This window comes from Gopherus evgoodei, chromosome 9, assembly GCF_007399415.2.
Source record: "Gopherus evgoodei ecotype Sinaloan lineage chromosome 9, rGopEvg1_v1.p, whole genome shotgun sequence".
In the NCBI taxonomy this organism is placed as follows: Eukaryota; Metazoa; Chordata; order Testudines; family Testudinidae; genus Gopherus; species Gopherus evgoodei.
In genome coordinates, this window is record NC_044330.1 from 52,540,064 (window position 1) to 52,553,406 (window position 13,343).

General features: G+C 52.2%; 2 protein-coding genes across 5 annotated transcripts in view; both read right to left on the reverse strand.

Annotated features, from left to right (window-relative positions):
- Positions 1-906: 906 nt before the first annotated feature.
- Positions 907-5,086, reverse strand: LRRC3 (leucine rich repeat containing 3). The gene is made up of 2 exons (XM_030575822.1): positions 4,890-5,086; positions 907-1,995 (listed from the first exon to the last, which is right to left on the reverse strand). Exon 2 carries the CDS (start codon positions 1,856-1,858, stop codon positions 1,076-1,078), a length of 783 nt encoding a protein of 260 aa, XP_030431682.1. The 5' UTR covers positions 1,859-1,995; positions 4,890-5,086; the 3' UTR covers positions 907-1,075.
- Positions 5,087-12,678: 7,592 nt separating this feature from the next.
- TRPM2 (transient receptor potential cation channel subfamily M member 2) overlaps positions 12,679-13,343 on the reverse strand; it is a 60,699-nt gene continuing 60,034 nt past the window's right edge. For all 4 annotated transcript variants that reach the window (XM_030575803.1, XM_030575804.1, XM_030575806.1 and 1 more), the window contains one exon: positions 12,679-12,974. In XM_030575803.1, the coding sequence (XP_030431663.1) occupies positions 12,849-12,974 (126 nt within the window). In that variant the 3' untranslated portion in view covers positions 12,679-12,848. The remainder of the gene's footprint in view (positions 12,975-13,343) is intronic.

Sequence of the window (13,343 nt, forward strand, 5' to 3'; positions counted from 1 at the left end):
GGGGCTGCTTTCATGATTGGGGGAGGTCTGACTCATGACTGGGGTGGGCAGTACTGGGGAGAGCTTGGGCAAACAGCTCGTTTTTCTCCTCTCATCAGGGAACGTTGCCCAGGACCAGAAGGGGACAGGTGGGGGTGGGTCGACCCCATTGAATGGCGACCCAGGTAGGAAGCCCCAGGGCTGAGCGTGTGTCTCTCTGGCGTGACAGAAACTGAGGGTGACCCACTGATCTCCCACTTCTGGGGCGTTCTCCCTAGCTGAAGGAACCAACATGTGATGCTTTGGCTTGTGCGCCCATCTAGCTACCTGACCGTGGATGCTCCCAGCACAGGGCCCCAGATCAGGGCCTTCCACCCAGAGCTGCCAGGCTCTTCTATATACCCCAACATGCTCGTGTGCAGAGCCCAACCAGTACATAGCATGAGCAGGCAGCTCCCCGGCCTGCCCCCCCCAAGGCATTCTCACCTGGGTAGGGCAAGGAGGGGCCGGCGCTGCAATGGTGGCTGACCCCTCTATTAGTGCAGCGGGCTCCCTCTACCAGGGAACTTGGGGTGGGGCAGGGGAAATGCAGCCTGGGGCAGTTACTGATGTCTTAGGCTCCAGGGCCACATGGCTGTGTCAGTTGCAGACACAGGCCCTGTGTGTTGGTCTCATGCTGATGGTGCTGAGCAGACGCTGACTGCTCAGCGGCACAACTTAGGATCCCCGCAATCCCTCCAGACGTTGGAGACTTGTGATCTCTGGCTGCACATTCTACTTTCTGGAACACCACCCTCTGGAATGACAGAGGCAGACAGGACTAGGGATTCTGCTCTCTAACCTTCTGCAGTGGCCAGGACATATCCTGTTGTGTCTAAGTTAGCAATGAGTAACCTGCCACAGCATGGGATGTGACGTAAACAGGGGTACTGCTGTTCCCCTACAAGCTTGTGGCCACGGTTCAGTTAATAACAAAATACATTTTCATGTTTCTATCAAATGTCACATAAAAACCTCATAGAAAAGCTTGTGCAAGCAGGTCAGAAGCGGATTGCTTCCCCGAGGCATTTCTTGACACGGTGCTTGGTGCGTAGCATTACAGGACCGTGGTGATGGTCTCTTTGGGGACCTGGGTGCTAGGCAGTGATTTAAGGTACTCCAGGTGCTTCCTGGCATCTTCCTGGTTGTGTCGAACGTAATACACCACATAGGTGATGACCATGGTGAACCAGCCGAACATGGTGATGAACATGGCGACATCTGTGGTCTTTTGATGGATGTTACAGAAATTGACGCCAGAGTCCAAGACCTGGATCAAAGGTTTCCCGACATATTCTTCACGCACAGAGGTTTGGCAGGTGATCTCATTCACTGACTCAGGATCTAGCTTCACTTCCCAGAGCACCTCCTGCAAAGCACACTCACAGTGCCACGGGTTATTAGACAGGCGGATCTTAGCATTCAGTTTGACTAAGGCTTCCTTGGGAATACTCTGAATAAGGTTATTGGAAAGATCCAGTGTCCGCAGCCCATCTGCCACACCTCTGAAAGCTGCCATGTCTATCTTCTCAATGGCGTTTCTGGAGAGGTCCAGCTCTTCCAAGTGGTTCAGGTGTTTGAATGCATTGTTGGGGATCTGGGTGATTTTATTTGCATCGAGCTTCACAAACACAGCATCTTTGGGAATGTCCTTTGGGATTTCATCCAAATGCTTTGAGCTGCACAGCACAGCCATGGCTCCCGAGTGGTCTGTGCACTGGCAGGACTGGGGGCAGGCGGTCCACACAGGAGGGATGCACAGGAGGAGGCAGAAGAAAACGCGGGTGGAGGACAGCTGTGCCAGTGAGGTTGCCGGGTGTGCCAGGAACATTCTGATCATCGTCTCAACGGGGCACACTTCTGCATGGCTGCTGGGGAAATGCTAGTCTTTGCCAGCTAACCTCTCCAGGTGTGCAACATGACTAGCTGGAGGCAAGTCACGTTCTCTCTTGTCTTTCAAAGTGCGCTCTTTCGTTTCTGACAGCAAAAAGAGGGAGGGGAAATTGACATTATTTTTCTTGACACTATGAAACACTTAGATCTCTCAGTGTGTGATCTACATTAGCAAAGCAAGCACTGGGTTAATCTGCTAACTCTGTGTGCCATCCCCTAACAAGGTCATCTACCATCTTCTCTGATAGGGTCAATTCAGATGAAAGTTATTTCTCTGCATTTTTCAGATTTTTAAATGAAAGGGGCAGTTATTGAAGGCCAGAGTGTGAGACAGATACACACTGGCACAGGGAAGTAATTCCCCACTCTATGCCCCGCTGTGGAGCCTTCCTGGCCCTGGGGACCAGGTGCACAAGTGCAAGGGTGTTGCTGCTAAGTAGTGAATGGGACAGGTGGAGCCCCATCACAGAGCTGATATTGCACGAGAGATGTTATAATCTGTTGCTGAGACAATCTTGCCAACCTCAAGCGTTAAAAAAAATTGTGAACCAGACCATTCAAATTTGTGAGATTGGCTTGCAAATCATGAGATTGTAACAAATAATCAAGCAGGGTTGTTTTGATTTGCCCTCTAGTGTGTGAGCCTTTGGAGGTCACAATTTCAAGCTTTTCTTTGCAACCAGGACAATTAGAAAGTTACTTTAAAAAAATGAAAGCTGACATTATAATGGGATAACATGACTCCAGGAGCTGGAACTTTAAGAAAAAAACACTAAATATCACCTACGATTGAGAGAGATGGCAACAGTGAAATTAACACACACACACACACACACACACACACACACGCCTGTTCTCCAAACAAATGGTGATTTCATCAGTATAGAACTTGGGGATGGGAGTTAACACTAATTTGAAAACAAAATAAAGCCAAATATTAGGAAAGATGAGGACAAACTGGAGAGAGTCCTGAGGAGAGCAAAAAATATGATAAATGATTTAGAAAACCTGCCCTGAGAGGAAAGGCAAAACATCTGGGCATGGTTAGTCTTGAGAAAAGGAGACTGAGGGGGAACCTGAGAACCATCTTCAAATCTGCGAAGGTCTGTTACAGAGAGGATGGTGATCATGGATGGCATGTATAAGAGGCCAGGGGAGGCTGAGCCCCCGCAAAAGGCCAGCGATGCAGGGAGGAGAAATACCGCAAATGTGGCATGGGTCACCCCTCCAGAGGTGCACTGGCTCGCTGCTGCCTTTGGGCACCAGAAGCAAAGCCCCATAGAATTAGGGAGCCCCGCCCACGCTCTGCTCCATCTCTTCCCCTGATTCCCTGCTCTCACTCTGGCTCTTCCCACCCTTGCTTGGCCTTTTCCCCTGAGGCCCTGCCCTCTTCCTGTCCCTGCTCCGCCTCCTTCCCTGAGGACCCTCCGCCCTCCACTCACCTAAGGCAGAAAAAAGTGATGGCCCCTTGGTGGCCCACCCTTCTGGGAAGGGAGTGGAGAGGAGCAAGCAGTGGGTGAGGGGAGTCTCGGGGGAAGAAGCAGAGAGGTGTGAGCAGTGGGCGGGTGGAGCCTCAGGGTAGTGGGCGTAAGAGCCAGTATGAGGGCAGGGCCTCGGGGGAAGAGAATGACTGGGCACGGGGCCTCAGTGGCAGGGCCACTGTACAGGCGCAGGTGACCCCCCACCCCCACCCCCAACTTCTAGGGAGCTTCTGGCACTTATGTGTGAGCCGCCCCAAATGGAAGACTCATGTGCCACCTCTGACAGTGATTAATGGTTCCATGTCCATTGAAGGTAGAACAAGAAGTAATGGGTTTAACTGCAGCCAGGGAGGTTTAGGTTAGAGATTAGGAAAAGCTGCCTAGTGCTCCGGGTAGTTAACTCTGGAACAGGCTTCCAAACAGAGGTTGTGGAATCCCCATCACTGGACGTTGCTAAGAACAGTTTGGACAAACAGCTGCCAGGGCTAGTCTAGGTTTACTTGGTCCTGCCTCAGCGCAGGGGGGCTCTGAGTGAGTTGGATTAATACACTAATTAGAAGGATTATCTGACCCAGGCTATGGGCACCCCTGCCACAAAATACAAGAACAAACAATAGCATTGGTCCAGACCCAGCTGAGCTCAACCACAGCAACTCCCCAGCCTGTCCTGCCCAGCCTAGATCTAACCCCACACTTTCTGCAGCACATAATGCAGTGTGTGCAGACTGGCGGAGGAGCTTGTTTCAGCTCTGCAAGACCCTCATGGAATTCCTCTGTTGACCCCAGATCTGGCCATCCTGGCATGGCAAGAGAGGCAGGGTCTCCACTCAGCAGGTCCCAAAGCATTTAGGCCCCAATTCAGCCAAGCACTTAAGCATGTGCTTAAATACTCTCCTGAATAGGGATGGATTAAGCACCTGCTTGAAGTTAAAGTATTATGCTGAATCAAGGTCTTCTGGCTTTATAGGTCAAAGCCAACTCCTTCCATTCAATCCAGAAACCATTTCTATGAGTGGGGTTCCACAGGTGTAAGATCAGTGCAGAATTTAGCCTGATAAATCCATGTTTAACTGGCTTTCGAAAACTGAAGCGAGACACTGAGCTGAAAGTTTGATTATCTAGAGGGGTCATGGCCATGCCAAGCAACAGGGAACAATGATTATGCCCAGCTTCATTTCACTAGGAAGCACAATTTTACTACCAGCCTCTCTGCATCTTCCTCAGCTGCCTGGCAATGTTTGGAGCAAGAGTTCTTTCATTACAGCGAATGCCAGTGTGGCACAGCTTCCAATCGGACCCATTTGCAATATGCTCAGTCACCTAGGCTGGGCAGGGTACTTTGTAGCTAATAACTAGTGAAAGGGCATATTTCCTAACAGCCCGCTTTCCTCTCCCTGAATACAAGACTGCTGCTTCGGTAGGGTGGGAGATCACTAGAAACCTGACCTGCTAATGGCACTTCTTGTTTGCTAAATCAGCAATGAAAAGGCACCTTACCTGAGCTGAAGTAAAACCATTTGGCTGCCATTCAGGTTTTGTTATTCTCCTCCTTCAGCTGCCAAGCGTGTAGTCACTGCTGTCCCTGCAGCCCAGTATGCCTGAGTCTGGGTGAGATCTGGCAGGGCTAGCAGGGTTTAAACCCCATCCACCACTTGTTGCTGTCTGTTCAGCCCTCATGTCTCCATCTCTGTGGTCCTTTCCTTTGCCTCAGCATACACACAAGCCACACACCATGCAGATGGGCTGTAATTGGACAGCATCTGCCTGTCACTGACATCCTTGCTGCGCATCCTTGGATTTTTTAAAGGGACAGCCTAGTAATAACTCAACCACATAAACAACCTCAATCTCTTCCCCGCATGTCCTGTGTCATGCATGCTGGCAGGTGTGTATGTCGCAGTAGGTTCTGGGAATGATTACCAGGCAATCGGTAATAGATGGGGAGAGGTGGAGTAGCAGCTCTCTCACGAGTGCTTTCAAATTCCCTCCAAATTTCTGTCTTCAGCGCAGTGTCTTCTGCTGACAGGAGGGTTTTAAACTGCTCCCAAGAGGCTGGATCTTAGCAGTCACTGGCGTTGGCTGTGGCTTCCCTTGTCCCAGGGATGAGCCAGCTCTTCCCACTGGAGACACAGTGGCTAGCTGCATTGGGTTCTGTCCCTGAGGAGTGCGCGGACGAGTCCGGCACTGAAATGAATCCAGCAGCCTCACAGAAGGGCAACGCTCGCTCCATGTGTGGTGAGAGTTGGGGCAGGGTTGTGGTGCCAGCCCTGGCTGGCACTCAGCAGATGTGGCGTCTAGTCTCAGCCCCACTGTCACCTCTGGGGGTGAGTCATGGACTGTCTGTGGGTAGAACGCCCTTCCCTACCTCCCCTTGTCCCCACAAAGGGAGAGCTCCCCAACTGCCATACTGGCTGGGTGAGGTTAGCTCTCTCCTGCATCTGACCCCGGGCGCCCCCTCTAACATGCCCTGCAGACTGAGCCCTCAGCTTACCTGCAGTGCTTCCCTGGGGAAACCTGTGCTGTGACTGCCCCATCCTGTGGCTGCATACAGGGTGTCTCCCCGTCCCCCTGCTCCTGAGCGACCAGCTCCAGGCTCTGTGGGGCAGGGGCTGTCTCTCAGGGGCTCTGAGCTTGGGTGGAGCCTCAAGGTGCTGCCCTACTGGATAATCACATTGTTTTCTGGGTCTCCCATTAGCCCTGACCCACTAGCAGCCACTCAAGGAGCAGGGGCCAGGGAGACATCTCTGCTCCAAACAGCCCAGTAGATCAGGGCTGCCCAGGGGGGCAAGAGGGGCAATTTGCTCCAGGCCCCGCAGAGGCCCCCCACGAGTTTTTGGGGCCACTGGAGCAGGGTCCTTCACTTACTCTGGGGGCCCCGGAAAACTCTTGCGGGCCCCGGGCCCCTGGAGCTGCTTCTGCTCCGAGTAGTTGTCGGCAATTCTGCAGCGGGGGGTCTTTCCGCCCTGGGACCCGCCGCCAAAGTGCTGGGTCTTCAGCAGCAATTCGGCGGTGGGGGGACCACTGCCGCCGAAGACCCCAGGCCCCCTGAATCCTCTGGGCGGCCCTGCAGTAGCTTGCATGAAGGAAACCATTTTATCGAGAGCAGGGTGATCCGCACTGCCTTGGGCCTGCCTCTTCCTGCACAGGCTAGTCACTTTGCACTTGTGCCAACCGCGCAGCATTCGCCAAGGGAAGTGTGGCCCAGGAAGGGTTGTGGCCACACTGGGGCCAGTCCTGGAGCTGTCACCCAGCCAGGAGCCATGGCAAAGTGGGTGAGCTCTGCCCTGGTACTGACAGGCTCCCGGCTGGCCATTGCACGGCACTGCCTCACTAGCCCAGCACGTTCCAAAGCCCTTGTGCTCTCCCTGCTGAGGCCAGGCTCACTTGGGGCAAACTCAGCCCCCCAGCACGAGCCCTGCCAGAGGCGCATGCAGTGGAGGAGGCCAGGTCTCGGGGATGCACATCCAGACCATCTCCTGCAAGCAGGGACCCGGGCCTGCCAGCAGCTCTGTGGCTTTCACAGATGGAGAAGCCTATTACGCTCATCAGTTTAAAGCTGCACCATCGGCTCCCTCTGAGGGGATGTGGAGAGTCGAACCCATCGGGACTGCACTGGTCCCCATCACAACTGCTCAGAGGCTCCTGGTACTGAAATGTTGCTGAGTGGTTGGGGCAAGCACAGGGACCAGCCAACTGCTGTCCCCGTGGCATTGTACTGTCTCTGCAGGGTATGTTGGGGGGTTAATAACTGCATTGCTGATGTGCCCAATGAGCCGTGTGACTGTACCCCGCCCCCCAAGTCCTCATGTGCCCCCGAAGACACCCCCAGCCATTCAGCTTCCCTGTAGGGACAGGACGGGCTTAGCATCTGTGATACTACCTGCCCCAGTCTCAATGCCATGGCCCTGTCTCAGGAGCTGCAAGGTGGCTGGGTGATGGGCAGATACAGAGAATACAGTTACTTCACTGGGAGCTGCTGATACTTGTGGGAATATTAACAGCTTCGCCATGGGAATGCGCTAGCCCTGGGATGGACAGAGGGCTAATTCCAGTGTTAATTATGCTCTGTGGGTCAGCATATTAATTTAGGTCTAAACACTCCCCTCAACCTGCAGAACTCTCAAAGATCAAGGGTAGAATGTGGCATTTACGTAGCAACTAAACATCTAGTTATTATCCCTTAGTTGTTCAGTACCTTCGTGTCACAATCAGTGGCAGATATGCTCATAAAGTTTACAGCACTAATTCTGCCTCTGTTCTCTCCCCCTTCCCTGTCTGTTCCTCCGTCTGCTGTTCCCTTCCTGCAGCAGCACCTCCTCACCTTGCACCAGATACAGCGATGAAGTAGTTAATGACAGGGGAAGTGCCATCACTGGGTTGTAAGGGTCTCACTCCAATTAGATGACTAGCGGGTGGGAGAGGTCACAGCTCAGAGCTGTTGTTTCAGGCTCCCTGCAGACTCAGGCAGACAGCACTGCAGCGGTTTATACTCGATCCATGTTCAGATGTTTTTCTTTACAAGTGCCAGGGCTAGAAATGGACTTGTTGGTTTCAAACAAAAGCTGAACTTCTGTACAAGCCAACCTGGCTTGTGATGCATTCAAATGCCTCAGCTGGGCTGGATCTGGGACACCCCTGCTCTAGGCTCAGACATGCATTTCTGTCTTTTTAGCCTAAGCTAGACATTATTTCCCAGTCAACACCCCCAGATACAGGCAGAGGAGTCCAAAGGTCAGGCAGAGGATGGTGGCATCACTTCTAGGGGGGATGCTGTACAGACAGTGTACCTCCCCACATGGCCTGCAGGCCTTCAGCCCAGACATGGAGAAGGAGACGGGGCAGCAGATGAGCAAGGCCTATGTGACAAAGCATGAATTCATGCCAGGGATGCTGGGGTGAGTTCCCTCTAACTTATAATGATGTAAATCAGGAGTAGCTCCACAGAGGGCCATGGAATTACACCTGTGCAAAACCTGTGTATGTGCAAGCAGAACCAGTCCCATTCTGCACATGGCAGATAATGGGCCAGATCCTGAACTGGCAGAAATGACTACTAGCTATGCCAGTTTCTACCAGCTGAGGATCTGGCCCAAAGCATATTGCATGGGTAAATCCATCCCTTGAGCGCTCAGTGGCCTGGTGGCTACTAAGGACTAATTTCCCCCTGGACACAGGTATTTATTACAAATGTATCAATGGCATGAGAGGACACTTACTGAATTAATTCTCTATGTCCATGTTAAATGTGCTGAGATCTCCTCAAATGCCAAGAAATCCCAGGCTGATGTGGAAAGGCCCCGCTCCAGGCAGAAGGGAAGAAATACGATCAAATGGTGGTTGTAGGGAAAGCCATTCCAGATCGGTAGCAAGCCAAATAATGCAGTGGTCTGACAATGCTAATCTCGTCTAAATACGGTCTCAGATTTGCTACAGACTTGCCCAACCATTTCTGTACTGGAGTAAGCTAGGGGCTGTGGCCTAGGAATTTGTCCACAAATTGTTTGGGTATTGGGGAGTTTATGTTTATGACTAAATTAGGCTTATAGTGGAAAGCCAGCTTCTAGCACAACAACCGTGCAGAGCTAATGTGACTGGCCCTAATGCAAGTCATGCCATTAATGCTGGCCTAGTCACTGCCATGTGGAGGTGAAGCAAAGCTGTTTATCTTGGAAGCTGCAGCCCTTCATCTCGGATCCCATTAACATCCAGAACTCTTGCGGTGTGTTTTTATTCGGTACAGCTGTCTAAATCAATGAATTCCAACATTCTGAGTGTGGAATTACACACAGTAACAGATGTGGCCCTAGCGCGGAGGGAGTTAAGTTCCGTAGTGACCATTTACTAAAAGGACATCATATGCAATGGGTCTTAATTGTTAGAATAATTGAGTTAAGAGAGGCATTAAATAAAACATCATTCCGTCCCCTTATGCAAACACTGAAGCCCACTTTGGTGTCATTGCAGGCGAGATGCTGTTGTTCTGCCTACACTGCTCAGTGTATTATTGTGGAAGGAATAGTTTGATTGGGCAAAGACTGACTAAATGACAGGAAAAAATCCCATTGAGACCAGCCACGGTCATCAAGGCCTAGCTTCACAAAGGGACTTAGGCGCTGGGCTGCTGAGTATTACCACACTCATCAGGGGTGGGGAGGGCCCCTGCATCACGTTTCCCCTATGCCTGAGGAGGAGGAGGGTTCTGAACAGCGACCTGTCACCTCACAGGTGCTGGGCTGTGGGGTTCCCTCAGCCTCTCTGGTTAAAGCTGTCCTACAGCGGAGAAGTGAGGAAAGAGCACATGAGAATGATTGTATAGCCTGCTGGTTAGAGCACTTACCCAGGAGCTGAGACTCCCAGGCACCAGTCCCCCTGCTCCAATGACACTAAGTATTTATCCACAATTCAACAGCGTCAGCTGGAGAGACTGAGGGAAGAAGGTCACTGCAGAATAGCTAGAGCCCTGTTCAAATCCCTTCTTTTCATTGGATGTAGGGGGGACACGAATGGGGGTCTCCTACATCCCAGATGAGTCCCCATATCACTGGGCTAAAACATAGGAGGGAGCTCCTCCTCCCTCAGCTGTTTTGTGTAAACTCACATGTGGCACCTGACCCAGTAAGCATGCTTAGGGCGCACCCATTGGATTTGGTCCCACATGCAACTTAGGTGGGCAAACGCCTATCCCCTCCTTATCCACGAGTCATGCCAGGGCTTAGGTGGGAAACAGGCAGCTGGACACCATGCTGGAGGCAGCCGGGCACATGCTCAGAGGCAGAAACTTTGGTGCCCACGGAATATTTTACTGCAACAAACGTGACTTGAGGCAGCCACAGACTTCGGAGGGCGTTTTGTGGAGCCTATAGCTGGGACTTAGATGCCTCAATCCCTTTGTGAACCGAGGCCAAAGTGCTAGAGTCTGGACCTCTTCCTGCCCCACAGCTAGCTAATGGACTGAGGGGGCTCGACAGATGTTCTTGCTAAGTAGGTTTATATGCAAACTCTTTCGTAGCTTGTTTTGAACTGTTTTTGATCTGGAGATCCTGGTCGGCTTGCCTGGGAGCTACGTGTGACTGGCTGGCGAAAGGCTGTGACCACGCCGTTCATTTCTAGCGATGAATTGTGTCAGGGTGGGAAATCAAGGATCTGTGTTCAGCGGCTTCGTAAGGAATGGGAACCCCGAGGTGGATGTTTGGGGGCTGCACAGGAATCCAAAGGAAGAATGACCGGAAAAGGGATCTGCAGTCTATCTCCTATGATACTACTTCCCTCACAATGCCTGGTCCGGACATGTGCCTATTTACGACGCTGACACTTTAACAGCAGCTATTTCAAATTCAAACCCAAATACGCAATCTCACTCATCTTGTCTCCATAACCTGGCTTTCCCGAGTCATCCCCCTTGTCCTCTAGAACCACCCGCCAGCCACGTTTTATTGCTCCGGCCCTGGGAGGGGATGGCAATGGCTGGGGGCACAATTTAGGCCCTGATGGCTAGGTGCTTTCTGCCCAGGCCGCTGGCATGCTAGCAGCTAAGGAAGGCGACTAGAGCTGGTTCAAGGAATAAGCTCAGATACAATATAGTTCCCAGCATATTCAGGGCCAAATATGAGGACTCTGGGCTTTAACAGGGGTGCCAGGGACACAACCTAAGAAACAGAGCAAGAAATAAATAATAGCAGTGGATGCTCAGCCTAGTTTGGGGTTAATTCCTTTATAACGTGCTGTCCCATAACCCCACTTGGGAGTCAACATTTTTATGTCAAACCCAGTGAGACGGCAACAGGACCAAGTAGCTCGCACACACATTATAGACACTTCTAGTCCAGAAGATCCCAAAGCACTTTACACATAAGTCTGTAGAGGAGCCACAGCATTCAGCATCCTCTGGATCTAAGGTGAGTGACGTGAGTGTGATCGGGTGCAAGGGAGGGGTCTGACAGCCAGGTCTGCCTCTGGCAGAAGTAGAGAAATGACATGAGCTCTGGAAAGCCTGGGCTCCGGAGCGTCTTCCAGGCACATGCCCTTCAGCATGTCTGAGCTCAGGGCTAAGAGTGAGACATATCAACTGGCTGATAGGGGGAAGGGTGACATCTCCTGCTTCGTATTCCTTGAAGCAGAACCAGTGCCAGCCTAGAGAAAGATCCCTGCTGTTCTCCAAGCCCCAGGAGAGCATGACCATGGCTGATATACACAGGAGCAGCCAAGATTCAGAGTAGGCATCAAGAGACAAACAGAGGGTACCTGTAATGAAAGGGAGGGGGCAGTGGGAAGACCCCGTATGGACTGGCCTAGGAGTGAGGTGCTGGGCTAAATCCAAGCTCAAGTGCCCTTAGGAGTGGGGCCAGTGTGATGAATGGACCAATGCCACTTAGCGAGAGGATGTACGGTAACCCAGGTGCGTCAGCAGCAGAGTGAGGGCAGCCATGGGATCTGCTGCCCCTCCCCATTAGTGTTAGCTTACACCATGATAGTGGGGACTGGGGGCCTCAGCAAAGATGAGGCACCCATTGCGCTAGGCGCTGTACATAACACAGGGAGAGACAGCCCCTGCTGTACAGCCTACAATCCCCACAGGTGAGCCAGAGGAGCCACAGTACCAACAGGAAACTGAGGCCTAAAGAAACTCGGGCCCAGAGTCACGAAGGGACTTAGGTGATGTGACATTGGGCGTTGCGGAGCCTACCAAATCACAGCTCACACGGGGATTCACAAAGCTGCATTCGGTGCCTAGGGTCCCTATACAATGCATGGGGAGAGATGGCCCTGAGACTGTGCCTCACAAAGCTGGCACACTAGGTGGGACCTGCCTAAGCCAGCCAAGGGGAGGTGCTGATACCTAAGAGAGGGGCTCCTCTACCTATGGGACTTTGAACTTTTGTGAGTCCCTCCCTAAGTGATGGGCCCAAGCTCCCCCAGGGAGTCTGTGGCAGAGCAAGGAACTGAATGTAGGTGTCCTGGCCAGGTACTAAGTGGCCACACATCAGGAGCCTTTCACCTGTACAGACGTGGGTGGAAAAACTGGCCCATGAGTTAAGTCTCTTTCCAGGTCCCACTTGTGCACATCCCAAACCCACTGCTAACTCAGCCAAAGTGTCAGGCTCTGCCCAGGAGAAAGCCAAGGCCACAACAAAAGGGGAAGTTGCCAGCTAAATTTGTTGTGCGTTGGCAGAGCTGTGTGGGGAAGCTCCTGCAAGGAGGAGGGCCTGGCACAAGCTGCTGCCATCTGTGACTCACGAGAGTGTAACGTTCACTCGCAAGTAATGATACAAGAGAGTGAGAAGGAGAGTCATGTAGCATGGCATGTTATTCACGGTCCCGCTGAGCCTGGAGGGTTAAGCCAAGATACACACCCAAAGGCCCAGTCTAGAGCAACAGGAGGTAAGGGGACCAGGCAAGCAGATCTCCATGACGCTTCTCCCAGCTCTGGAAAATCCATCCCAGGTGGCAGCCGTAATATCAGTAATAGGCCCCCAAAAGAGTAGTCACCTTCTGCAGCAGTTCCTTGTGGTTTGCATACAGTGGAATTCTCTTGTCCACCAGCTGCCACCGGACACACAGCTCTGGGTCCCTGCCCTGGAGAAACTGGGAGTGGAAATCCAAGATGTTACACGCAGGCTGACATTGCCACAGAGGGCGTGTTTCCAGCTGCACTCGGCGCGCGGCTGGCACAGCAAAGCCTGGGACGGAATGGCTCAGGGACGGAGGAGCTATTTTCCCCAAGCCTTGATTACCTGAGACTAGCACAAGCACTAACTACTGGTTTTTTAACAAGGGGACTCCAACGGTGTTGAATAAAAGCTAGTTCCTGGGGCTATGTCCTCCCCATCGATGAGATGCTGTTCTTTCCCACAGGACACAGCAATGGCCCGGCTGCTCTACCTCAGTGCTGAGCGGAGGCGAGCGTCAGGCAGGTAATAGATTTCGAATGAAGGAAGTCATTGAATTTTCCTG